Source organism: Aspergillus lucknowensis (genome assembly GCF_044049455.1).
Source record: "Aspergillus lucknowensis strain CBS 449.75 chromosome Unknown BJX67scaffold_1, whole genome shotgun sequence".
Classification (NCBI taxonomy): domain Eukaryota; kingdom Fungi; phylum Ascomycota; class Eurotiomycetes; order Eurotiales; family Aspergillaceae; genus Aspergillus; species Aspergillus lucknowensis.
The window spans coordinates 1,566,629-1,590,072 of record NW_027263545.1 but is presented as its reverse complement, the minus strand read 5'-3'; the positions used below and the strand labels follow the sequence as shown (position 1 = coordinate 1,590,072).

Here is a 23,444-nt window from a genome sequence, read left to right as displayed (position 1 = left end):
TGCGGGGTTTTGGCACAGGAGAGGCCACCCATCGTTCAGGATCCTCTCGCTCTCCCTTGCGTGTGTTCGCTAGCTTGAGGAGATCACCGTCAAGGGAGGTGATCAGAGGTGCAAAGGTGCGCTCAGCTGTTGGACAAAAGGTGTCACTGCAGCTCCTTTCCCTAGCCGATCAATAGTTGTGATGCATTCGGAATGACGCACAGGAGATCCCCAATCATTGCAGACTGAGACAAGACACTTGGACGGGGCTGAATGGCAACACTGGGTCTCTTGTCGGGGGTCTTTCTGTCGTGTGATGCCACTGTGGCTGTACACGAAGCTCTTGAGGTATTTGTATCACGAGTAGTATCAATAGTATCAATCCACCCCCTATGGTGGAGATCAGAGAGGAAGAATAATGGTTCACTATGACTCCAATGTAGCTGTCACGCACACGCCATGACCCCAAAACGCCCAACCCCCAAACAAACATCAGAAACCTGACCCAATCATACCCACTCTACTTTAAAAGCTTCGCTTCTATGCCTTTGTCTTGGGCTTCGTCTTCTTCGAGCCCCGCCGCGTAGTAGCCTCGAAGGCTTCCTCCGGGGGCTCATCCATCGCCACCCGCTTCTTCCCTGAGGGGCTATACTTCGCCTCCAGCCGGTCGAAGAACGACTCGGCACGAGACGCCTGTCGCTGCTGTATCAACGCTGCCAAATCATTGCTTTCTGTTGTACTTCCTTTCTTGCTCTTCCGCCCGCCCGCTTTTGTGCGCTTCCCCTCTTTCTCGTTCTCCAGCTGCTTCGCCAGCTTCTCGGCCTCCTTCGCCTCTTTCTGTGCCCGCTTCAGTCGCTGCGCTCGCTTCTTTTCCGGCTCCTCTGTGTACTTCTTATACCCCTCCACTGCTCCCTCGGCAATGCCCTTGTCGATCAGAGCACGGAACCGATCGTCGTCGTCCAGAACATTGCACAGCATCACCGATTCGTAGACCTTGTCTAGATCGCCCTCGTATGTCTCAAATGCGGCGAGCACGTCTCTCTCCTCCTCCGCCGACCCCTGGTAGTCTTTCTTGAATTTGTCGAGCGCATTCGTGTCGATCGCAGAGGAGAATTGCTCTCGGTAAAAGTCCACCCAGTCGAAGTCGTCATCCAAGTCGACCGCTTCGGCCGTGCTACCGGTGAGATCGAACCGCTGTCGTCGTCGGGTATCGGAGAGGATTGCATAGGCGAAGGCGATCTTCTGGAACTGCTGGTTGGCTTCCTCCCTCGTTTCGGGAGAGGCCTTGTCTTTGGCTCGTTAGCGACTGGACGCAGGTAATACCGCAAGTATAGGACAGAGTGGCGTAGAGTATGTACCGGGATGGTGTTTCAAGGCTAGCTTCCTGTAGGCTGACTTGATCTGCTCTGGTGTCGCATCTTCCTTGATACCCAGGATTTCGTAGAGATCCGTCGCGGCGGGCGGCTCGTCAGGGACATCTCCATCTCGCGGAGCCATGATATCCGAAGTCTTTGAACGGAGCTCCCTAAGGATTGAGGTGAGCGGGAAACGGTTGAGAAATGTGTTTTCCTGGGCTGCGGGAGGACGCGTTGAGGAAACGCGCCGCAGCTCTGCAGAGAACCTGGACCTCACCTGCAAAGCTGTTTGGTTGCCTAGTCTGGTTTAGCTCCTTAGGTGTCCCTCTGTCAAGGCAGGGCCTTTGACCTGAGAAAATAACACTAGCTGTCTACTTTTACAATGGAGATACTATTGCTTGATATGAACTCACGTGAATCATTGCTGCTCCAAAGCATTCTGGACCCAAGCTGTTTCCCGGCGGGGAACTTCGTCAATAGTGGGCGTTTCCGCCGGGATCGTCTCGACTGTGGCAGCAATGCTCTTACTACACCTGTCTCTTGAGCGATGCAGCTTGAGGAAAGTTGAGATATGACCCAGCGACGTCCCTATCGTTCTCACAAGGTGCCAGCTTGCGACAGATGCCGCCGATTCAAGCGGCGATGCACAGGTGGTGCCCCAGATCGCCCCTGTGTGCTGTGCAACCTCCAAGAGGTCCCCTGCGAGTATACATCTAGCTCTCTGAAGAAGAGTCAGTCCGCAGAATCTCGCCCTAGTAGGTGCAATGCTAGTCAGCGGACAGCACGGCAGAATGAAGAACCTCATCAACAGCCGCGATCCTCCGTCGTTGCTGGTGAGGTTGGACCCGATGAGGTTGGATCAGATTACCACGGGGGTCCTAACCAGGCTCGTTCCAAGTCAGAACTCTCCATGGTTGCCAGCCCTGTGATCTCGGAGGATATTCGGATCCTAGAGCGGTACATGTCGTCCCGGCCAACCTCGCGGGTTGGGGGCAGCACGCTACCGAATAACCCGATGGTGTATCTCAAGGTTCCCCGACGAAGAGAGGGACTGGCAATGGCTGAAAATCCAGGTAAACAACAGAAAGAGGTTCTCATGCAGATTCTTCGGTCAAATGCCAATGAACTGCTTGATCTGTGAGGCTCCGAAGGCTTGTGCTATCTCCATGTTGGCTAATGCAGTGAGATCAGATACTTCAAGCACATTCACCCAGCATTCCCAGTGTTTGATCAGGACTCGTTTACTCAACTGTATCACCAAGACAAAGTTTCCCCAACGCTCATTTGCGACTTCTTTGCCCTCTCTCTGATCCTGTGGAACCATTCGCCCACTCTTAGAAAAGTACCTCAACCAGACACTTTTTTCGTGTGGAACCTTGCTGTCGAAGCGCTACAGCAGGACTTTCTTGCACCGGGTATATCCACGCTTTACGCGGTTGTCCTGGACTTGCTGGGTCGTCCAGTCTACTCAGTCCTGGGAAATGCTATCAACAATGGGCGTGCTGTTTCGCTAGCTTTTAGCCTGGGACTCAACCGCAACCCATGCGGATGGAAACGCCCGGCTATTGAAATAGAGCTACGGAGGCGACTCTGGTGGGCAGTGCTGATCCATGATTACTGGTCGGTATTCTCTCCATCCGGAAAGTTTGCGTCTAACTTCGCAAACACATCTTCAGGTCAAGCTTCGCCCACGGTACACCACCGATGATCCAAAAGGACCAGTACGACGTCCCAATTCCTGCCGTGTACGATCTTGACGTAAGCCCGCGTCGCCCTGATAGGAGCACAGACTATATTTGTTTCTCGAGGCTATGCCGGCTGACCCTCGTTCTTGGGGATATCCTCCCACTTGCGTACAACTTGATAATTGACCAACAGGATATCTGGAAACAAATCCGCCGGCTAGAGTTCGACCTGGACGCCTGGGATGACTGCTTCCCCGAGGAAGCACGGCCGGGTGATGGCGACGAACGAAGAATTCCAGGTTGCAGCAGTTTGCGGTTGGGATGTCTCTCTGTTAGACTTTTGTTGAAAAGAATAACATTGCACGTACGTCACCTCTCCCGATACTATGGAGCAGTACTAAGATTGCTCAGGCGGCAACAATGTCTTCAGACGCGGACCGCAAAGATCATATCGCATACCACCTCGGGCAGTTACGTCGATCCGCGCAAGACATAGTTAACTACGTCTGCGGGCTCACCAAAGCACAGCTCCAAGAGTTCTGGCTACCCTGTACGCCTCCCCCAGTCTCGAATCACCTTGTATTAACATCTGAGACCAATAGACACAGCTCACCACCTCATCCTTACCGTCATAATCCTCCTCCGCTGCACCGTTGAATCCCCCGAGCCCATCGTCGCCGACAAATGCAGAGCAGACCTGGACCGATTCTGGACGAAGCTCCAAACAGCGGCCAAGGACGGCTGGGATCTGGCTAACATCTGCATCACACAGTGTGCAGAGTCAGTTTCAAAGATCCTCACCATGTCCGCGTCATCAGCTGGGACGACCGTTGAGCCGGTTGAAGTTGGACCTTCGGCTCTCTTTGAATTCCCTGACCGGGAGAGCGGGACACCGATGTATTATATCGCGCCGGAACTGATGCCTGACATCCTTCCGTTCTCGAATCCGGATATTTCGTTTGATAACCAGTGGGATGTCGGGGGATTGTCGGGTCTTGGGTTTATGGGAGTGCTCCCGACTGCATAATCTGTTGTACAGAGATCAGATGAGGACTCTTCCCGCCAGACACAAACTTTCGGGATGTCTTTCTGGTTCCTTAACGGACTGCTCGATCAGCTCGAGCGCAGCACGGCATATACCAGTACCAAGGAACCTAATTTCCTTCTCCGGAGTCATGAGAAACTAGATCTGCAAAATTGTCTCTTCTGGCATGAATAGCAGGACTAAAAGTGCTCTGCGCCGATCCCAGTCTCACAGCACCCTCCGCAGGAGCATCAAAGCAACATGCGCATAATGGCACTCTCAAGGCGCGCAGGATGATGAAATATCACTAGCATTTACAGGGACTTGTAGTGTAACAATCATCCCCCCTGCATCACAGACGTACAGTATACCGAGGCCTATTTTTCTCCGAATAGCCGAATGAGATTTCCACAAAGACCATTATTACAAGTATGAGCAGCTACCCGCTCAAATCCAACAAGAAGCCCCTAACAAAAAAGGTAAACGGCAGAGTTAATTAGCAGTACTCACAAAGAAAGCACGAGACTATCAGGTAACCCCTCCCCCTTCACACCGTTGACGATAAAAAAAAAGGGAGAAAAGAGCCATTCTCCGAAAAACGCCACCAAAGTTATCTGATCCGAAAAAGAACCGGCGATCCAGATTTCCTCCCGAGCTCCGATGGGGCAGGAGGAGGACCTTCAAGGTTGACTTTGAACTCCAACTAACTTGGAAAGGCTAGAATAAGATCGGGAGTTAGCCCCAGAACGCCGATATCGCCTCCGTACTGCCAGAAAGCGGCATCTTCGGTATTGGATGGAACAGCGAATTCCCTCTTTGGCTCAGGTGGGGGCAGATGCGACGTGCGCGCGGAACGCCTGCATCCGAGCGACAGGGACAGGGACGGGACGGCTTAGATTCAACTGAGCAATCTTAAGCGAAGGAGGGAGGCATGGAATCTCACAGAATCCGTGGGGATCATCCTCGTGTGGGTGGGTTTTTTTTTGGCGATTTTTTCTTAAGCAGTGGGCTGGCTTTGTCTTGGGGTGGGGTGTCAATTCTTTGGGAGTGTGTATGTTGTGTGGAAATCTTATCTGATATGATTGATTGATCGAGATAATCTGCGGTACCTGTATTACGTGACGGAACCGTCGTTTTCTTACTAGCGCAACAATATTGTACGGTTCTGTATTACAAGCTGAGAGAAGTTCTGAGCGCAACCTCACATTTTCGAGTCTCGAGATTCAGGATCGAATTATTTTCCCTCCTGCATTTCTCTGCAGACGCAACGAATAAGGCGTCGGAGCTCAGTCTCATCGTACAGTAAGCTGTTCATGTCATGCAACTTGAAGCTGGAATTTGGAACCCAGGGGTCCTGTCGTTAAGGCACGCAAAGTAAAATCCGCTCAGAGTGTTTTTGGAAGTCAAAGCCAGGTGTTTCCATTGGCATATGGGCTCGGGGGCCAGGACACTGGGTCACTCCATAATTCGTTTCACTGATACCCTGCTCGAGAGTCCTTGTAATGTTGCTCCTCCTCTGACAGGACTGATCGCTCTCCGTATCGTACCTTAGACTCGATTTCCTGCTACTTCTGTTAGTATGTCCGCGTTCTTTTCCAGAGAATCTTGGAAAATCTCAAAGATGCCCCATCTCCAGGGGAATGGCGCACCAGTCAGACAGTCATAACCCCACCCACTAAGGAAAGAAAAGGAAAAAGAGAGTACGCAGGTATTGTTACCATGGTTTTGCTCTGAACAAAGTCTAATGCCGATCCTCGCTCTCTAACCTCGCCCCGTATTGCAGCAGCAACGCACGACAGTGGCGGGTCCTCAAAAATTATCTGATCATCTGATTAGACAGGGATCAGCCCAGGCAAGATCAAACGGAGAAAATAATTGGGTGTTTGAATTGGAGCGAGAGCCACCGATGCAGCAAGAGGTTGCAACTGGAGCGGGAATTTGTTCTGTTCTCTTTTTCCAGGCCACCAGTGATGGGGATTGAGGAATTGGAAGGGAAGCCTTGATGTCAATGGGTCACATATCCAGGATCGTGCGCCGGTCAGCGGTACTGGTACACTTGGGATTTTGGATCGTCACGCTCGTGGCAGCCATTTTCCAAGTGTGTAACGGGGGCCCGAAATTTCGTTTCCGTGATTATCTGATTAGATTGATAGTGATGTGCTACGGGTGGGTCACGGAAGTTCGGGTCCTAGGGATTCTATTGGCGTTTGTGCTCGACAGTCTTTTCGTCAACCTTGCTCCTGCAGCCTTGGTTCTGTCCGCGTTGAAGGGTGGGGTCAGCAGCAGGGCTTGAACCTTGCAATTGATTAATCCAGACCGCATCTCTTTGTCAATTGCGTGCTCTGCTCTGCGTCCGCGAGTCGCTCTGCCTGCTCCTGACAGCAAGGGTCGGAACCCACCAAGGCGGGACAAACTTTGTTGACGATCCACTATCCCACTGGGTTCAGAAAAGACTACGACATCGGAAACAATCGGGCCAAAAAGCGTCCAGGATTTTCCCCTTTTTTATCGATTCACTGGAAGTACTTCTGAAGAGCCATTGTGGCTAGGTAGCTAGAGCTTCGCATTCCATGCAGCACGATCAGAGCTCTCCAACGGGCGCTCGCGCCCATCCCAGAACAGCGGGCAAAGCTGGAACCATTTCTCCCGGCTGCAGTATACGTGGACGGAACGTTTGTGACCTAGGTCGACGTAGCTCTGGATTGTGAGTCCTTGAGCGTTTTCGTAGGAGAGAACGGTTCCACCCGCGGCTTTGGGCTCGCCCACTACACATAGCGTTCGTGGCTCGTCGAGGAAGATGTAGTGGATTACGCTTGACCACCATGCGTTGACGCGCTCGGCACCGCGGACGCTCTCCTCGCCGACTAGGGAGTGTCGGCCGCGGTCGAAGTCACCGGCGTCGTAGTGGGCTCCGTAGTGGTCCTCCTATTTGAAGCACGGTCGTCAGGCATACAATCTGGTTTCAGGGAAGAACTTGGAGTGATTACTCACCTTTGCCCAATATACCTCGAAGTAAGCAAACGGGAAGTCGTCGAATCGACCGAACAGACAAAGAACATGCTTGTCTTCGTGTAGGCGTCGTAGGTATTCGCGGTGTTCATCGAGGGTGCCTGTCTCATTCCAGCCCTTGGCAACACGGGGGTCGTTCTGCCATCGATTAAAGCGTCGGAGATGTTCTTCATTCCGCCAATCAACCACCTGGAGAGAAAAGTGTTTATCGAGGTGAGGGATATAGCGACTGTAGACCAGAGAGCCTGGACTTGGCTTGACGGGCCGAATGGGGTGGCGAGCGTAGATCCGCTCCTCGGGGAATTTCATCGAAAACTCGTAATTCTTGGGCATTGGCGGATATTGACTTCCAGAGCGTCGAAGGAGACCGTGTGTTCCTTGGTCAATTGCCCAGATCGGTCGGGGGCCGAGCGGCGAGGCAGCACCCTGCCAAAATGAGGAGCGCAAGAGAATGAGAGTGCCAACGCCAGCGGGCTTACTCTCATTGCCAAAGGGAACTCGTGGTGAAGGGAAGGCGACCGCTAGCCCGGTGCGAATGCACTCTTCGCGAATGATCTCGCTGCCTGCACCCTTCAAGTCCAAGCGGAGGGCCTCGTGTTGAGGATGTGTGAGGAAGGTTGCGTGTATGACATTCCAGATTTGTCCGAGAGAGGGCGTCTCATTGCCAGTCCATTGGAAAGTAGTCCCCGGTGCTCTCTGACTCCGTGCCCAGGGACTATTATCGTTGTCTGGAATCTTTTTAGACGATTCGTCAATGGCAATGTCCGTGTACGTCAATGAATCGGCGTGGAGGGGTTCCGGTAACTGCTGGCCAGGGACTTGGGAGTCGTGTAGTCGGAGTTGAAGCAGTCGGGGGCTCGAGTCGGAAACAATGTGAATTTCATAGGTGGTAAGGTATGGATGAGGGAGTTTCACCCAGGGGTATGCCCGTTTACCAGCAGAAGGGGACTGTACGGTGGTCATTTTTTCAGTCCTCCTGGGGAGTGGTGAGGAGATGAGGAGAAATGCGCTCCAAATCGTGGAGGATTGGGGTCGGCACAATTATAAGACACCGTAAAGCTGAGTGGAGAAGCGCCTGGGCCAACTGGACCTTGGATGGGACCGATAGCCGGCTCTACTTCGTGTACAAGACTAGAATCTGATCAAGCGAGGTACACGTGGAACCGCTTTTTCACCGTCAAGCTGTTTAAAGGCTGCCAGCTGCTCCGCCCCGAACTCTTCTCAGCACCACAGTAAGAATGACAAACACACCACACCCACCAGTTCAGGGATGCCTCGTCTCATTCCCTACACCTGAGATTCTGCTTCTCACTCTCAATAGACCAGAGAAGCGGAATTCCATCCCACTTGCTATGAGCACAGACATCATACAGCTTTGGGAGTGGTTTGACGCTGAGCCGAATCTACGAGTCGCAATCATCACTGGAACCGGAGACTCATTTTGCTCTGGAGCTGACCTCAAAGGTATTCAGTCCTCCTAGCATCTGCTCCTAGCTCACTCATCTAACACTGTCACCAGAATGGGACGAGCTCAACGCACGCGGGACCGTAAATAGAATGACAGCGCCTGGACTAGCCGGACTGCCTCGTCGAAGAAGTGAAAAGCCCATTATCGCCGCCGTCAATGGATACTGTTTGGGAGGCGGGTTTGAGATGGCTGTCAACTGCGACATTGTCATTGCCAGCGAAAAGGCATCTTTTGGGCTGCCCGAGGTCCAGAGAGGGATCGCCGCCGTTGCTGGAGCTCTCCCTCGGTTGGTACGATTGATAGGCAAGCAGCGGGCGGCTGAGATAGCTCTGACTGGTGTACCTTTCCCTGCATCACAACTCGAGCGTTGGGGTTTAGTAAATCGAGTGGTGGAGCACGATCAGCTCCTAGAGAGTGCTGTGGAAACAGCAACAGCCATCTCAAAAAACAGCCCAGACAGCATCCGCGTGACGTTAGAGGGTTTGCATTACGGATGGGAGTTTGCTAGTGTGGAAGAAGCCAGTTCCACCCTGGTCGATTCCTGGTATCCAAAGCTCATGGCAGGGGAGAATTTCTACGAGGGGGTCAAAGCATTTGTGGAAAAGCGAAAACCACGATGGAGGCCGAGTAATCTGTAGCCCCACGCCTTTCAACACGCAAGCGCAGGGGCAAAAAAATGATAAAAACTGTACCACAGGAGAAGAACTTGAATCGAGCTAGTTTATTGATTGGATGTCGTCAGTGCTGCCAGGACTGTCCACCGACGATCGCTCCTTCCTGGGTAAGAAGCTTCGCGGGTAATTTCATACAATAAATACGCCTACTAGTAGTAAGTAGTATCTTTTGTAATTTACTAGTATAGAACAGACCCCGGCCTCAGGCCACCATGGCACTGCTACCCTGACGAGGAGATCCAGGGATCCACCAGCACCTGACGCTCGTCTTCTCCCTCATAAAGAGTGTGGGTGCTGTCGAATCCACATCCCATTACACTACCCGATTTCGGCGCCCTCAAATGGATGTGTCTATGCTAATGCCATCACTTGGCACTTTGCCTTTATAACAGGCGGTCTCACCGATTTTGTCACTTCATTTGATGCAAAAGAGCCTGGGAATTAACAGACCTGACGGCCAGGAGAGCTGGGCTCTCGTAATATGGGGTCCATCCAAGTCGAGGAATTTCTCGACCAAGGTAAACCCAATGCAGAGGACTTCAGACCCTACACAATCCTCGGACTTGCACCCGATCAGACAACTCCTACAGGCTTGAAAGAGGAAGTACTGCTTCTGTCATGGCTCATTGCTCTCTTGCGGACGAGGGAGGGCAGTCAGATCAGCTACGAATGGGCGTATGGGAATCAGCCAGAGCTCACGAAGAGATCTCTCTCGTTAGACAAACCAAAGATAGGATTGGAAACCAGCGTTGAAGAAGCAGCAACAGCAATCGCAAACTACCTCGCGACATTTGCGCCAATTCAAAAAGGTGCTGAGTCACATCCTACGTCCCTCCTCCTCAGCACAGGCTCTCTATCGCAAACCTCTGAAGCTAAGGATGAAGTGAGTCAGGGTGACTGATTGCTTTCTGGTCTCTTACTGACGAGCAAAGGGTGCGATCCACCTTGAAGTACGCTTTGATCATCCGCGCCTCGAAATCCGCTCCTTGTGGCAAACCGAAAATGTACTGCCATACACTGTGACACGGCATATCGAGACACTGGTCGACGTTGTCAAGTTGTGCATTGCGAACTCCCACTTTCTCATCCAAAACTTCTACCTCCGACCTACAGAATACGACTTAGACAGTATATGGGGCTGGAACCACCTTCTACCTCCAACCTACAAATTCTGCATGCATGAGATGGTCACAGAACGAGCTCACAAGTCCCCAGATAAAGAGGCAATTTGCTCTTGGGATGGCAGCTTAACATACGCACAGGTCGATAGATATTCCACGCTCGTCGCCTCTTTACTCAAAGAATTGGGGGTCAGGCTACATGATGTCCTCCCTGTATGCTTTGAGAAGTCGAGATGGACAAGTGTCGCAGTACTTGCAGTAATGAAATCAGGGGCGACTTTCGTCCTTATGGACCCAACACTTCCGCTTGCACGACTTCAAAACATGGCACACCAGGTGGACGCGAAGATGATGCTGTCGTCCCGCAAGCAACGCGACTTGTCAACATTGATCATGCCCGACAGGGAACCATTTGTCGTGGAATCTGACACCTTCGCTGACCCCTCGAAATTGGAGCCCCTTAGGAACCTAAGTCCGGTGCCTTCATCCGCTCTGATGTATATGATTTTCACTTCTGGCAGCACGGGGTCACCGAAAGGAGTCAAACTCTCTCACGAAACTTACACCAGTAGTGCCATTCCCCGCGCGAAGGAGGTGGGCTACACAGAGAATTCCAGGGTCCTTGATTTTGCGTCCTACGCGTTCGACGTCAGTATCGACAGTATGCTTTTGACTCTAGGAAACGGCGGTTGCCTTTGCATACCCTCAGACGAGAACCGAATGAACGACATCAACGGAGTGATACGCAACATGAGAGTCAATTATGCCGGCCTTACCCCATCAGTCGGACGGATTCTCGACCCAGACGTTATCGCATCGCTTGAGGGTTTTGGCCTAGGAGGAGAGGCCGTCTCAGCAAGAGACTGTACGGTCTGGGGTAAACTCGCAAGGATAATTATCGGATACGGTCCTTGCGAATGCACAATAGGATGCACGGTGAACGGAGATGCTGCTACTGGTAGAGACTATATCTCCATAGGGAAGGGCAATGGAGCGGCCATATGGATCACAGACCCGAATGACCACGAATCGCTAGTTCCAGTCGGTGCTGTAGGCGAATTGCTTGTCGAAGGTCCGATTGTCGGACAGGGATATCTCAACGACCCCGAAAAGACGGCAGCCGCTTTTATCGAGGATCCAAAATGGCTTGTGACCGGTCACAAAAGTTTTAGTGGCCGTCGTGGGCGTCTTTACAAGACTGGAGACCTTGGAAAATACGACCCCGACGGCTCTGGCGGCATTGTATTCGTTGGACGAAAGGATACTCAAGTCAAATTGCGGGGACAGCGTGTTGAGCTCGGTGAGATTGAAAGTCAGCTCAGGGCCAAGCTGCCCTCCGACGTCAGTGTCATTGCTGAGGTGATTGTGCCCAAGGAATCTGGAGGCCAACCTACGTTGGTCGCGTTCGTTGCGGTCCAGTCTACTAAGAAACAGGATATTCCAGATCTTCAGTCGCAAGAATTTCCGGAAGACCTACGCAAGGCGCTGTCCAATGCCGACGCAGAGGTGGCGAAGGTGTTGCCCCGATATATGGTTCCAACCGCATATATACCGGTTAATTATATGCCTGTCCTGATCTCGGGCAAAACTGACCGTAAACGCTTAAGGGAGTTCGGCACTAAGGTAGATTTGAGGCAGGTGGATCAAGGCTCGAGCAGCAACAGCAACAGCATCAGGGAACTGAGTGAGCCTGAGCAACGCATGCGGAAAGCATGGGGTGAGACGTTGAAGCGTGATCCAGAAACTATCCAGCCCAATGACAACTTCTTTGCACTGGGTGGTGACTCTGTCATGGCTATGAAACTTGTGTCCATCTCTAGGGCTCATGGCATGGAGATCACCGTCGCTAACACTTTTAATAACCCCATACTGTCAGAGATGGCCAGCGTCGTTCAAGTCTGCAACTCCGAAGTACGAAATGAAACACCCCCGTTCTCAATGATAGCCCAGACAGTCGACAGCGCCACTCTTGAAGCCGCACATGCTTGTGGAACAGAGCCGACCGCCATCGAAGACATTTATCCATGCACCCCAACGCAGGAGTCGCTGTTCACATTCTCGCTCAAAGCCGTGGTTGCGTACGTTGCTCAGAGAGTCTCATCAATCCCCCCACACATCGATCTTGACTCTTGGAAAAGGGCATGGGAAGGCGTCGTCGCGGCGAGCCCTATTTTGCGCACTCGCATTGCCCAACTTTCAGAGCCTGGCCTTCAACAAATCATTTTAAAAGAGGGCATTCCCTGGAAGCATTCTACCGACTTGGGCCAGTATCTGGAAGACGATCGGAACGAGAAAATGGAACTAGGCCAAAGCCTCGCTCGGTATGCAATTATTGAAAGCGATGACGGCAAGCGACATATGGTCTGGACCATTCACCATGTGGTCTATGATGGATGGTCGGAGCCCATAGTACTACAAAAAGTCACCAATGCTCTAAAGAACCAGCCTATTGAGCTGCAGTCGCAGATGAGGGAATTCGTCAGATACGTGCACGACACAGATCAAACCTCAATGCAGGAGTTCTGGAGGCGCGAGCTGAGAGGCGCTGTTGGACCCCAATTCCCGCGCCTACCAACTCGAGACTACTTGCCGACTCCAGATGGCATGGTTGAGCGCCAGGTAGAGCTTGAGATGAGTGCTGGTTCGCCTTTCACGATGGCAACATTGATTCGGGGCGCGTGGTCATTGGTGGCCTCTCAATACACGGGAAGCGATGATATCGTGTTTGGCGAGACTGTCATGGGTCGTGACATCGTTTTGCCTGGGGTTGAAGGCATTATCGGGCCGTTGATCGCAACGGTACCTGTCCGAGTACATGTCCACCGAACCAGCTCCGTAGAAGCTTACCTACAGAGCGTACAGCAAGCCATGTTAACCCGGATACCTTACCAACACATGGGGATGCAGAACATCCGAAAAGTCAGCCACGATGCTCAGCATGCATGTGAAACCGGTACAGGCTTGGTCATCCAGCCAGAACCAGTGTTTGTCGGTAGTGAGCTCGGATTTGAGGTAGGAGATGTTGTTCGAGAGGCGCTGCATTTCAACCCGTATCCAGTTATGCTAGGATGCGGTATTCGAAAGGGCGGCTTCAGAATCTGCGCCAGTTTCGATACCAGCTTGGTCGAAGTTGCACAGATGGAACGGATTCTTGCGCAGGTAGAGACAACTTGCGTGCAGTTGAGCAAGGACACTTCTCAGAGAATCAGTGAAATTTCATGCTTGCCCGAGGCAGAATTGAATCAGATCTGGCGGTGGAACAAAACGTCCCCATTGTCGTTAGACGAGTCTGGGAAACCCCGTGCAGATGCGAGCTTGAAGCAAGGGTCAATCTACCCTCCTGCTGTTGTTCCCTGGGTTTGCGATCCGCGAAACCCATCTAGATTATCGCCTATCGGCTGTATCGGCGAGCTCTGGCTTGAAGGCGCTTTACTATCGGGCGAGACTGTTGAGTCGCCAGCCTGGCTCGTAGCCGGAAGCTCCAGCTTTCCTGGTCGGGCGGGCAAAGTACAGTCCACAGGAGACATGGTCCAATTACGAGAGGATGGAACCTTGGTTCTATTTGGCCGAAAGGAGAATTTTGTGGGGGTTCAAGGACATGCCGTCGATATCGCGGATCTCGAGGCTCATCTCAAACGCCAACTCCCACCTACAGTAATCGCGGCAGCAGCTGTACCTCAGGCGCCATGGGAAGAGCCAGAATTGGTCATCTTTGTCGAGGAACAGTCTTCTGAAGGCAATAAGGTCAAACTCATGTCTGAGCCGCTTGGTATTGAAGGCTCCCAGACAAGCATCAGTGCCGTTATCTCAATCGAGCTTGCCCTAGCACTGAAGAAGTTGGACAAGTTCATCCGAGACAACCTCCCAGCATACATGGCGCCTTCTACGTACATCGTCGTCGACCACGTTCCGAATAAGTCGGAAGAAATTGACCACAATTTGCTAAACCAGATCGCATCTAAGGTTCCCCGACAAGTCTTCTCTCGACTGCGTGAAGGCTTCGAGGAGGTGTGGAAGAACGTCAGCGCCCAAACAAAGCTGACAGCAAACGAAAGTATCCTGCAAGCTGCATGGGCCAACGTTCTGAGAATCGATCCGCGACGAATCGACGTGGACGACAACTTCTTCCGCCTCGGTGGTGATTCTGTCCTGGCCATGAAATTAGTCTCGAGCCTTCGTGCGCAAGCGCATAGCTTGTCAGTTGCAGATATCTTCCAACACATGCGCCTCGGCGACGCAGCCAAAATGCTCAGAGTGGGCGAAGTGCCAAAGAAGAAGGAGGCCTACAAGCCATTCTCGACGCTGGGCAGCGCTCTAGACCTAGAAACATTCCTGTCCGAAACAGTTCAACCGAAGTTGTCGGATTCCAGTTGGTCAATCCGAGATGTATGCCCGGTTACAGATTCCCAGGCGCTCGACGTCAGAGCGACTGTCAGCGCGCCGCGAACCTCAATCCAGTACACAATGCTGTACTTCGACAAGAACATTGATGGAGAGAAGCTGCTACTCGCATGCAATAATCTCGTCAAGACCCATGACATTCTGCGTACCGTCTTCATCGAACACGATTCGAGATTTCTACAGGTGGTGTTGGAAACACTGGAAACTCCCATCACCAAACAACAAACAGACCAGGACCTTGAGCAATACGTCGCGCAGCTCTGCACAACAGACATTGAATCAATCTTCGAGCTCGGCTCACCGTTACTCAGATTCTTCCACGTTGAGAATATTACAGACGGTCAACACTCCCTCGTCCTCCGCCTGTCCCACGCCCAATACGACGGCATCTCGCTTCCCCGTCTACTCCGCGACCTGGAAACCCTTTACACAGGTCACACAATCGAAAACTACGAACACTTCCCCTCCTACATATCTCAAATTCACGATAAAACAGCCGAAGCCAAGGCTATCACTTACTGGCGTAACCTCCTCGCCGATTCCACCCTCTCCATCCTCCCTGGCAAATCTCCCCACAATCCATCCGACCAAGGCGTCTTCCACTCCAAACAAGCCAGCACAGCTGCTCAACCATTTGAGGAAATTACCACAGCCTCTCTACTCACAGCAGCCTGGGCCGTGCTCCTCGCTCGTCGCCTCAGAAAGACGGACATAGCCTTCGGCAGCGTCACATCGGGTCGCATCCTCGAACACATCGACAACACGGAAAACATCGTTGGTCCCACCTACCAGATCACACCCGTGCGGATTCCCTTCCAGAGCACCTGGACACCCACGGACCTACTCCACTTCGTGCAGTCCCAATCTGCATCCTCTGCAGCGCACGACTTCCTCGGCTTCGACCGCATATCGAAGCACTGTACGCAGTGGCCTGCGGAGGCATACTTCGACTCGATGGTCCACCACCAGGACCACGAAGACTTCGATACCATGTCATTTGTCGGCGAGGAGTGTAAAGTTGATATTGCAAATCCGCACGGTGACGCCGCGTATCCTGTCAAGGTTGTTTCGTTTGTTCGGGGGGGGCGATTGCACTTCGGTGTTGTGGGGAGCGAGAGGGATGTTCCGTTCGTGGACGAGGTGCTCGACCAGTTGGTGAATACCGCGGAGGAGCTGGTTAGGGGCGCCCGAGAGGTTTTGGTTTTGGGTTCGTAGTTCTTGGACTTGAGTCTTGGAGGCGTTACCATAGGTTGAGTATATAATTTTGTTCTTGAGAGAGCCATCGTCTTCTGAAACACAGACATACTATACTCGTATATATGTTCTACATTGCGTTGAAGTTTGGCTTTTATCTTATATAAGTTGGCCCCCCCTCCCTTTCATACTTATCATAACCCTAAGTAACTTGAACTCTACAAGCTTCGTAGATCCCAGTACTACTCCGAGTACTATAAAGTATGAATGGGATACTAATGATACTAACCCTCACCGAATCCCGCAGAGAGAGCCTCCCCCGCACCAATCGGGAAGGAACGACCCTGGTCGACGGGAAAAGCGCGACGCAGGCCTGGCATGTGGGAGTGCGCGGCGGGTGCAAGTGCAGGTGTAGGCCTACAGCTTCCTCTTCCGTCGTAAACAACAAAAGTGGGCAGGGAAAGAACAACACAAAAATTAGAAAATTTGAGAAGGCCCGACTACCCAGTTGGGAAGGCGAGTTCAATGTCCACGGGTCCACGGGTCCGGGTGGACCTAGGTGCTGGTCGTTCCTTCCCATTTAGGGGGTGTATAGAAACATTCGGGAGATGGAAGGTGCGTCTTACGCGTGGGATACCCACATGGCAGGAGCGACTCGGGTTCAGCGAGGATTGGAAGGTGCACTTTCCAGCGAAATGTCAACTGCAAACGGGGGATCTGAGCTGGACTAAGGGCAGAGCCAACATTGCTTGAGAGGAGAGGACGGCTTAGGTTTATCGGCGACTTCTGTTGTAGCGTCGTGTGCTTGGTTCTCTCATCTTTGGTTTTCTCGATAGATCTGTTTTTTCTATAATTCCATCACTCAGGGAATCTGCTGTGTACAGCCTTGGTGTCAATGCTCGAAATACGACAAAGATGCCTGTGGTATGTGCCTGTATCGGAGTTACAGCGGTCTGAGTGGGTCCAGTAAATAAATACAGCTAGTAAGCGCGCTAAAATAGAGTTCCAGGATCTGATAAGATTGTGTGACGGAAGTCCTCGCTTTGGTGGCGGATGAAACGTAAGGAGTGGCCCGCACAACGGAATTTTGGACGATAATCTTACTTGTCAGCTCGACGCGGGAGGAGGACGATGTATGTCGAGGTCTTCCATGTGAAAAACAATTTGGGCATCTCTGTGGTGAGCGGTATTTGGTGGGACCAAGTAAAAGCCGTGGCCATTTTGTGCCAGACAAACAATATATCTTCAGAAGACCGATTGTCGACTCCATAACGGATCGTTTCTCAGTGACAACTCATAAAGTTCACCTTTCAGTATCCTTACGCAGCGGTTGTTGCTGGCTTTTTGGAAATATATAATGCATGGCTCAGTGACCGTCGAAACCTTATATATGAGCAAAGCGTTAGAATTATCCAACACAGCTTCGACATATTATCAGACATAATAGTGAAAGCAGGAGCCCATCACACCCTCCTCGGAGTACCCGATGTCCCTCCCTCGAAAGGTTGACCTGCAAGGAACGGTCACATGACCATCCCTCCCAACTGGGAAATCCGCCTCATCTCTGGGTTCCGCCGAAGGCGCACCACCCAACAACAACCGCCTCAAAACCCTGATCTCTGACACACACTCTCTCTTGGAGGGAAAAAACCAGATGCAAAAATGAACCCACTCCCTCCGCGGATTTCATCGCATGGCACCGAACGACCCGACCGCTCATAATGATGATGACACGCGCAACCTCACCTTCTACCCAGCCTTCTGCTTCAAGGCCTCCCCGACCCATTTTACCTGGGTGAAGATGGGCGCGTCGGATATCCATCGGTTGATGAGACGGGTGGAGTTTGGAGGTACGCCTTTCTTGACTTGTCTTGTCTTGTCTTGTCCGCCTTGCGTGGCGCCTCGCTTCTCTCCCCTGTCCCCTTTTCTCTTTTCTTTGTTTGTTTGGTCTGCCTTGTTGTGGACTGGGCTTGATTCTGGATTAGTCGGCGTTATCGGGCTGCTTTCTTTTACTTGTTTTTTTTTCTCCCTTTGCCTGAACGAGGTGAACTAACGAGCGACGAGTGCAGATCAAGGGCTGTTCTTCTACAAGAACCACCCGATTCGATTCGTCAATTTGGTCGGGATTATTGTTGCGCGGGCAGATGTGCCGCGGCGGACGATTATCACAATCGATGATAGTTCCGGGGCGACGGTCGATGTTGTGACTCTGAAGAGGGATTCGGCTTCTGCTTCGGCTTCGTCGACATTCACATCATCTGCTACGGTTCCCGTCGGAACTACGAGTACCCGCGGTAATGTTGATCGTGATAATGTTGATGGTAGCGATGGGGATGGCCTGCGAAAAGAATTCCACGTAACGTCAACGACGCACACGCCCATCGACATCACGCCGCTCCAGCCCGGTAGGCTTTTCCAGATCAAAGGCACGCTGTCGGTCTTTCGCTCGACGATGCAGGTTCACCTCGAGCGGTTCTTTACCGTCCCTGATACGAACGCTGAGATGCGCTTTGTCGAGGCGCGGTGCCGATTCCTGGTTGAGGTACTTTCTGTGCCTTGGTTTGTGGGGGAGGAGGATATTGCAGCTCTTCGCCTGGAGGGAGATGAGGTAGGGAAGAAAGTTGAGGAGGATCAGGAGAAGGCGAGGAGAAGGAAGAGGAGGCGGGTCGAGAGGGAGGAGAGAGACACAAGGAATATTGAGAAGCTGTGGGAGCGGGAGGAGGCGATCAGGAAGAAAGAAGCGAGGCGTGCCAGCGAGGCTGGGGTTGAGCTTATGCGGCGCCTCGAGAGCAGGCGTAGTAAAAAGGCTCTTTGACCAAAAAGAATTATATATATCGATATATGATTACCTGCATTGAGGTAGCAGGACGAATGTTGTATACACCAAATGATAACAAGAACATCTCAGATGTTGGCCGTTTCTCGTCAATCATGAGTCGAAGCAACGCTATCAGATCCAAAGCTGAAAATGAGAGAGAAACGAGCGACAGTAAGTACAAGCAAGGGTAGATGTACAGATAGCGAAAGTATTTCGATCCGAAATAAAAAAACCTTTATCGGTAACTCTTGTAGTCGTATCCCGAGCCACTTGGCCCGCCTCCTTGGCCCCCAAGCAAGCCCCGATAGTAATCTTCCTCGCCTGCCCAGCTGGACCGCGAGGGAAGACTGTCGTGGTATTTGCTCTTCTCGCGCTCCTTCTCGCGTTCACGGAGCTGCTCGTACAGTCTCTGGTCTTCGGCACTTCGGTCTAGCTCCCGATATTGCTCGAGGAGGTCACTTGGGATGTTTGAAGAAGATGGCGGATTGTGGTAATAGTCTCCACTCGAGGTTGTTCCAGGGTTTCTTGGACTGTTCAGGAGGTCGCCCTCTGAGTGTCTGTATTCGTGCCCGGGATGAAATCCGCGCGAGTGGCTCCGTGATCGTGTTGCCGTACCTGCCCGTGAGCGTCCAGGTCCTCTCGACCCGTTACGGTACGGAGGTGAGTCGCGATTCGCCGCTGGCCGGTTGTCCCTGATGCCACTACTTGTGGAGAATGAATTTGCATGCCGGTGTATAGGCGAACTTGGTCCGTCATAGACCTTTCCTCCACCGGGCTGAGCACTATAAGGTTTCCTTTTCCGTTCGATTGCCGGCGGGGACTGCTCCTCTTCGTCATCATCGTCAATGGCGGCCTCTGCCGATGGTGGCTGGTATGGCTTCCTCTCCCGGTCATTCATCGAGTGGTTGGACTCAGGAGCGGCTGAAAAATTGGGGCTTGCAGACGACTTATGACGCTGAGAAGCGACCTTTTTGATCTCTTCGTCCGTGATCGGGGGCAGGTCTACGCCACAGTGTTTCATGATATATTGGTCGACTTCTTCGCGTAAACGAAGATTGGGCGTTTCTGGAAATAGTCGCCGGGGGATCTCTTTCGGGAACCTCTCCTTTCTGTTGTCTGGATTGCTGATTGGCATATTCAACACGGCTTTCTGCAGGCGTTCGTATTCCTTGTCTGGATGTGCTTGAATCATCAAGGTCGCCCATACTTCAAACCCGCGAGGGGTGAGGCCAGGAATATCGGGTCTCTCGTTCAGCTTGACCTGGACGAGGTGATGTTCTGCTTCGACCTCACGGAAGAGTCTTGATATCGAGGAGGTACGATCGTCGAAAATATCTAAGGAATCAATTTAGCATGGCAAAATCGAGTAGAAGAAAGGCCCTCACCTTGCCACGGGTAGGGATCTGATGGAATGTTGGTATCTGCGTAGAACTTCTGCAACTTCTCCGGGACAACCACGAGGGTATTTCCAGGAGGATAATTCTCGATCTACTTGAAGTTAGCTTGGGAGAAATACTACAATATCTCGACTCGACTTACTAAGTGCGTTGCAACTCCCCGCAAAAACTGACCTAGACGTTCGGTTGGTTTCCCATCCTCAAAAAGCTTTCCCCAGATCTTCTCCAAAGGTGTGAGGAAGGTGTCGCCTCTCTGAACCTTCGGACGGATTTCCGCTCCCCGACTATGATCGCTGACTTGGCTAGTAGGTGACTCCCTTCTATCCTGGGGAGGAGTGGGGCTCGGCCTGGGCTGTAGATGGGCCGCACTCGAGAACTCGGGTTGCGGAGGAGGCGGTTGGTATGTGGCGGGAGGGGGAGGAGATGTGGTGTGAGAGATGACCGGCGTATGCGGCGAGCCGGGGTTTTGGTATGGCTGGGGCGTCCCCCATTGTGGTGGTGGTGGCATTGACTGTGGCTGCTGCTGGTTGTTGGCTAGGCTGAGCTGCTGAAGCACGTTCGCGGTGACCTGCGCTACGAGTTCCGGAGATATATATGAAGAAGAGCCATGGCTTCCAACTGCCGAACTCACTGCTTCATTAATTCGCCCTGGTTGGGAAGGAGGGGGCGGCGGGGGCCAGGAGGTTTGCTCGCGCGGTGGCTCCGGATAATAACCCTGCGGAGGGGCGGGAGCCGGGGGAACTTGCGGCTGAGGCATATTGATTTGATCGGTAGTTGCTTGATACGGATATGGAGGGTCGAAGGATGATGGGTGACCCTCCGTCGGATTTATCTGCGCGGCATTATCTGGTTGCCCGTAAGGACTCGAACCATGCTGAAAGGCATCGTAAGCCATCAGGACTCGCTGGAACACAATTCACTGAATGATCATTCAAGATCTGTCTTTGCAAGGGCGGGTATCAAGCGGGAAAGATAATGGAACAATAACGAAGAGATCAAGAAAGAGCTTTGTGCGCTTGATGGGGTTTGTGAGCGAGGACAAGTGGCGGACAAAGCAGTCGAGGCAGGGAGGGGCAGCAGGCGACGTGAAGAGTTCCCCCCTGTGACGGCCGTTCTTTCACGTTGCTCTGGGAAAAGCTTCTCTTATGCGGTCGAGAGCGGAACAAAGGCCTGGAAGAGAGAGAAAAAGGAGCCTGAGCACTTGCACCAAGGCAGCGACGAGGAGCAAGTCCAAGTGGAGGAGATGGTTCTTTCAGCCGCGACCGTTGGAGGCACAGACGATCGATCATACGTCACTGCGCCCGACTGCGAGTAAGACCAGCCGCGGGGGGTTCGGCTGCAGGAAGCATCATTTTCGCTCTGCAGAAGAGGATCCTACTTGCTTCTCAAGAACAATTTCGGATTGCTAAAAACTACCTAGTTGTTGCATCTAAATCTAAACGTAGGAACGTCACCAGTCTTGGAACAAAAGAAACATGAGAACCATGGTTTGCTTCAGTGACATTTCACTCAGCAGCTAATCGGAGCACGGAAGGTATTTCGCGCTCACAGAGTCTAGAGCGTCCACTCCTCGTCCTCCTCATCGTCGGATGGAACAGTATGTCCAGTAAACTCTGCCGCGTGGAGAGCTGTGTCATTCTGGGTTTCTCCCTTGTACGCCTGTTCGCAGTCAGCATCTCGTACCTCAAGCTGTTCTGTGGCCGGAGACTTACAGGAATCTTCGCAAACTTCTTCTCCCTTCCGCCAGAACGCACGCTGCTAGGTGCCTTTGAGCCAACAACGCCCCACGACTGCCAATCATTATGGACAGACAGTGCGTCACTCGCGCCGAGGTTTGCTTGGGCACGGGAATTGTTCGCATCGAGGCGCTCAGGTTCGTGATACCCGTCTCCTCCGATGCTCTGCGCAGCCGTAGTCTTGTCGTCAGCGAAAGCCGAGCCGGTCTGGCCGGGCGCTTCGGTGAGGGTAAGTAGCCTCGTCGAATCCGCAATCGAATTGCCCGCGTGACTCTAGTGAAACGTAAATATATGGGGACGCTTCGCCGGGAAAGGCTGGCGCTGCCAGACTCACCGCAGTCACGGTTCCCTGTGTGGTGGAAAACTCATTCTCGGGGAGCAGCTTGTTCTCATCGACGACAGGTTCTGCGTCAGCGTGTCCTTGGACACAGCTCAGGCAGCGCTATCAAGACAAGCTGTGTTAGCGGAGGAAAGCCGCTAAGGGTTGGGGGAATTAAGCCCATACCGCATTCTCGTGCTCACGCCGCTGATTGTTTGCGAACTCGTATAGTGCTTTGGTTTTATCACACATGAGACACTTGAGTTCCATGGTCTGCTCGCCGGTGCAGCTGCGGCAGGTAGCTTGGCCAGCCCGGAGAGCTCGATCTCCCTGAGTCACAACGGCATGACGGAAGATTTCCAACTGTCTCTTGGAGAAGCTTCCAGGGATGCGGCGCTTCTTACATATCTTGCATATGATCCTGTTCTTCGTTAGGGACGACCATCCTGGGGATTCGCTGGCGGATGCACTCCACTCACGTGCTCGGCAGGTTAACGCTTTCGACCCTTGGGAAAAGAAGAATCCATTAGCTTATGTGAAGAATAAGAAAGAAAGATCAAAAGCTTCGGCTACTCACTGACGCTTAAGTGACTCGCTGTACCCCCCGCAGTAGGCGTTGCGAGCACCCGAGGATTTGCTGGCAGAGATTCGACGATTCATCTTGGTATGGGAAGCTATGGATGGATGGACTTCGAGAAAGAACGCAAGGAAATTAGATGTGTTTGCTTCAGGAAGAGGGGGTCTGAGAGAAGAAATAAAGGGAAAGAGCAGAACACAACAGACACCTGGGCAGTGCTTTATACAGTATGCGGGTCCTATTCCAGTCGTCACGCAACTTTTTGTTGCCAATCCAGACCAACACCGAGAGACAGACTTGATTCTGGTGAATGGAGTTACAGGGGATGTGAATGAGTCAACCTAATCCACAGAAGATACCAGACTGTTAAAGAAAGAGGTTTGTGAGCAAACAAGAACACTTAAGACTGCTGAAGAGAAGGGAAAAGAAAGGAGGCCCGGCAAACGGCCTGTAGCAATGAGGAACCGGCCTCCTCTTAAAGCCTTACCGCAACAATAACAAGAGAAACGTAGACCTCAATCAGCTCCCTCATCCCGTCTGACGTGTTGTCTCAGCCACAGCAGTCTGGATTAAAAAGAATTCTGGTGTTCGATGTCATGGAGGTTGCCAGACAGTCAGGGTTCTGCTCACAATCTGGAGATCTCGGTGTCTCACGTTTAGAATCAAAACTCTAATGAAGGCAAAAGC

The 23,444-nt window shown here is 52.3% G+C and overlaps 8 protein-coding genes across 8 annotated transcripts; 4 read left to right on the top strand and 4 right to left on the bottom strand.

The window, feature by feature from the left end:
* Positions 1 to 347: 347 nt before the first annotated feature.
* BJX67DRAFT_19372 (DnaJ domain protein) lies at positions 348 to 1,690 on the bottom strand. Its single transcript, XM_071025378.1, has 2 exons — positions 1,338 to 1,690; positions 348 to 1,268 (listed from the first exon to the last, which is right to left on the bottom strand). The coding sequence occupies exons 1-2, from the start codon at positions 1,474 to 1,476 to the stop codon at positions 520 to 522; spliced, it is 888 nt and encodes a 295-aa protein (XP_070891794.1). The 5' UTR covers positions 1,477 to 1,690; the 3' UTR covers positions 348 to 519.
* A 1-nt stretch (position 1,691) lies between these two features.
* Positions 1,692 to 4,510, top strand: BJX67DRAFT_19392 (transcription factor domain-containing protein). Its single transcript, XM_071025381.1, has 5 exons — positions 1,692 to 2,471; positions 2,526 to 2,954; positions 3,011 to 3,383; positions 3,431 to 3,569; positions 3,622 to 4,510. Exons 1-5 carry the CDS (start codon positions 1,906 to 1,908, stop codon positions 4,044 to 4,046), a joined length of 1,932 nt encoding a protein of 643 aa, XP_070891793.1. The 5' UTR covers positions 1,692 to 1,905; the 3' UTR covers positions 4,047 to 4,510.
* A 1,576-nt stretch (positions 4,511 to 6,086) lies between these two features.
* Positions 6,087 to 8,161, bottom strand: BJX67DRAFT_340416 (GNAT family N-acetyltransferase). Its single transcript, XM_071027792.1, has 2 exons — positions 7,035 to 8,161; positions 6,087 to 6,968 (listed from the first exon to the last, which is right to left on the bottom strand). Exons 1-2 carry the CDS (start codon positions 8,013 to 8,015, stop codon positions 6,597 to 6,599), a joined length of 1,353 nt encoding a protein of 450 aa, XP_070891792.1. The 5' UTR covers positions 8,016 to 8,161; the 3' UTR covers positions 6,087 to 6,596.
* A 111-nt stretch (positions 8,162 to 8,272) lies between these two features.
* On the top strand, positions 8,273 to 9,237 carry sidH (enoyl-CoA hydratase/isomerase family protein). The gene is made up of 2 exons (XM_071027791.1): positions 8,273 to 8,516; positions 8,572 to 9,237. Exons 1-2 carry the CDS (start codon positions 8,291 to 8,293, stop codon positions 9,156 to 9,158), a joined length of 813 nt encoding a protein of 270 aa, XP_070891791.1. The 5' UTR covers positions 8,273 to 8,290; the 3' UTR covers positions 9,159 to 9,237.
* A 438-nt stretch (positions 9,238 to 9,675) lies between these two features.
* On the top strand, positions 9,676 to 15,931 carry sidD (nonribosomal peptide synthase SidD; the record flags this gene model as incomplete). Its single annotated transcript, XM_071031908.1, has 2 exons — positions 9,676 to 10,077; positions 10,127 to 15,931. 2 exons carry the CDS (start codon positions 9,676 to 9,678, stop codon positions 15,929 to 15,931), a joined length of 6,207 nt encoding a protein of 2,068 aa, XP_070891790.1.
* A 1,565-nt stretch (positions 15,932 to 17,496) lies between these two features.
* Positions 17,497 to 18,844, top strand: BJX67DRAFT_19324 (OB-fold domain-containing protein). The gene is made up of 2 exons (XM_071025376.1): positions 17,497 to 17,760; positions 17,980 to 18,844. The coding sequence occupies exons 1-2, from the start codon at positions 17,604 to 17,606 to the stop codon at positions 18,723 to 18,725; spliced, it is 903 nt and encodes a 300-aa protein (XP_070891789.1). The 5' UTR covers positions 17,497 to 17,603; the 3' UTR covers positions 18,726 to 18,844.
* Positions 18,845 to 21,144, bottom strand: BJX67DRAFT_19307 (uncharacterized protein). Its single transcript, XM_071025372.1, has 3 exons — positions 20,268 to 21,144; positions 20,114 to 20,216; positions 18,845 to 20,063 (listed from the first exon to the last, which is right to left on the bottom strand). The coding sequence occupies exons 1-3, from the start codon at positions 21,018 to 21,020 to the stop codon at positions 18,964 to 18,966; spliced, it is 1,956 nt and encodes a 651-aa protein (XP_070891788.1). The 5' UTR covers positions 21,021 to 21,144; the 3' UTR covers positions 18,845 to 18,963.
* A 363-nt stretch (positions 21,145 to 21,507) lies between these two features.
* Positions 21,508 to 23,040, bottom strand: BJX67DRAFT_340402 (uncharacterized protein). Its single transcript, XM_071027790.1, has 6 exons — positions 22,758 to 23,040; positions 22,660 to 22,686; positions 22,367 to 22,601; positions 22,196 to 22,303; positions 21,838 to 22,134; positions 21,508 to 21,784 (listed from the first exon to the last, which is right to left on the bottom strand). The coding sequence occupies exons 1-6, from the start codon at positions 22,838 to 22,840 to the stop codon at positions 21,680 to 21,682; spliced, it is 855 nt and encodes a 284-aa protein (XP_070891787.1). The 5' UTR covers positions 22,841 to 23,040; the 3' UTR covers positions 21,508 to 21,679.
* Positions 23,041 to 23,444: the final 404 nt, after the last annotated feature.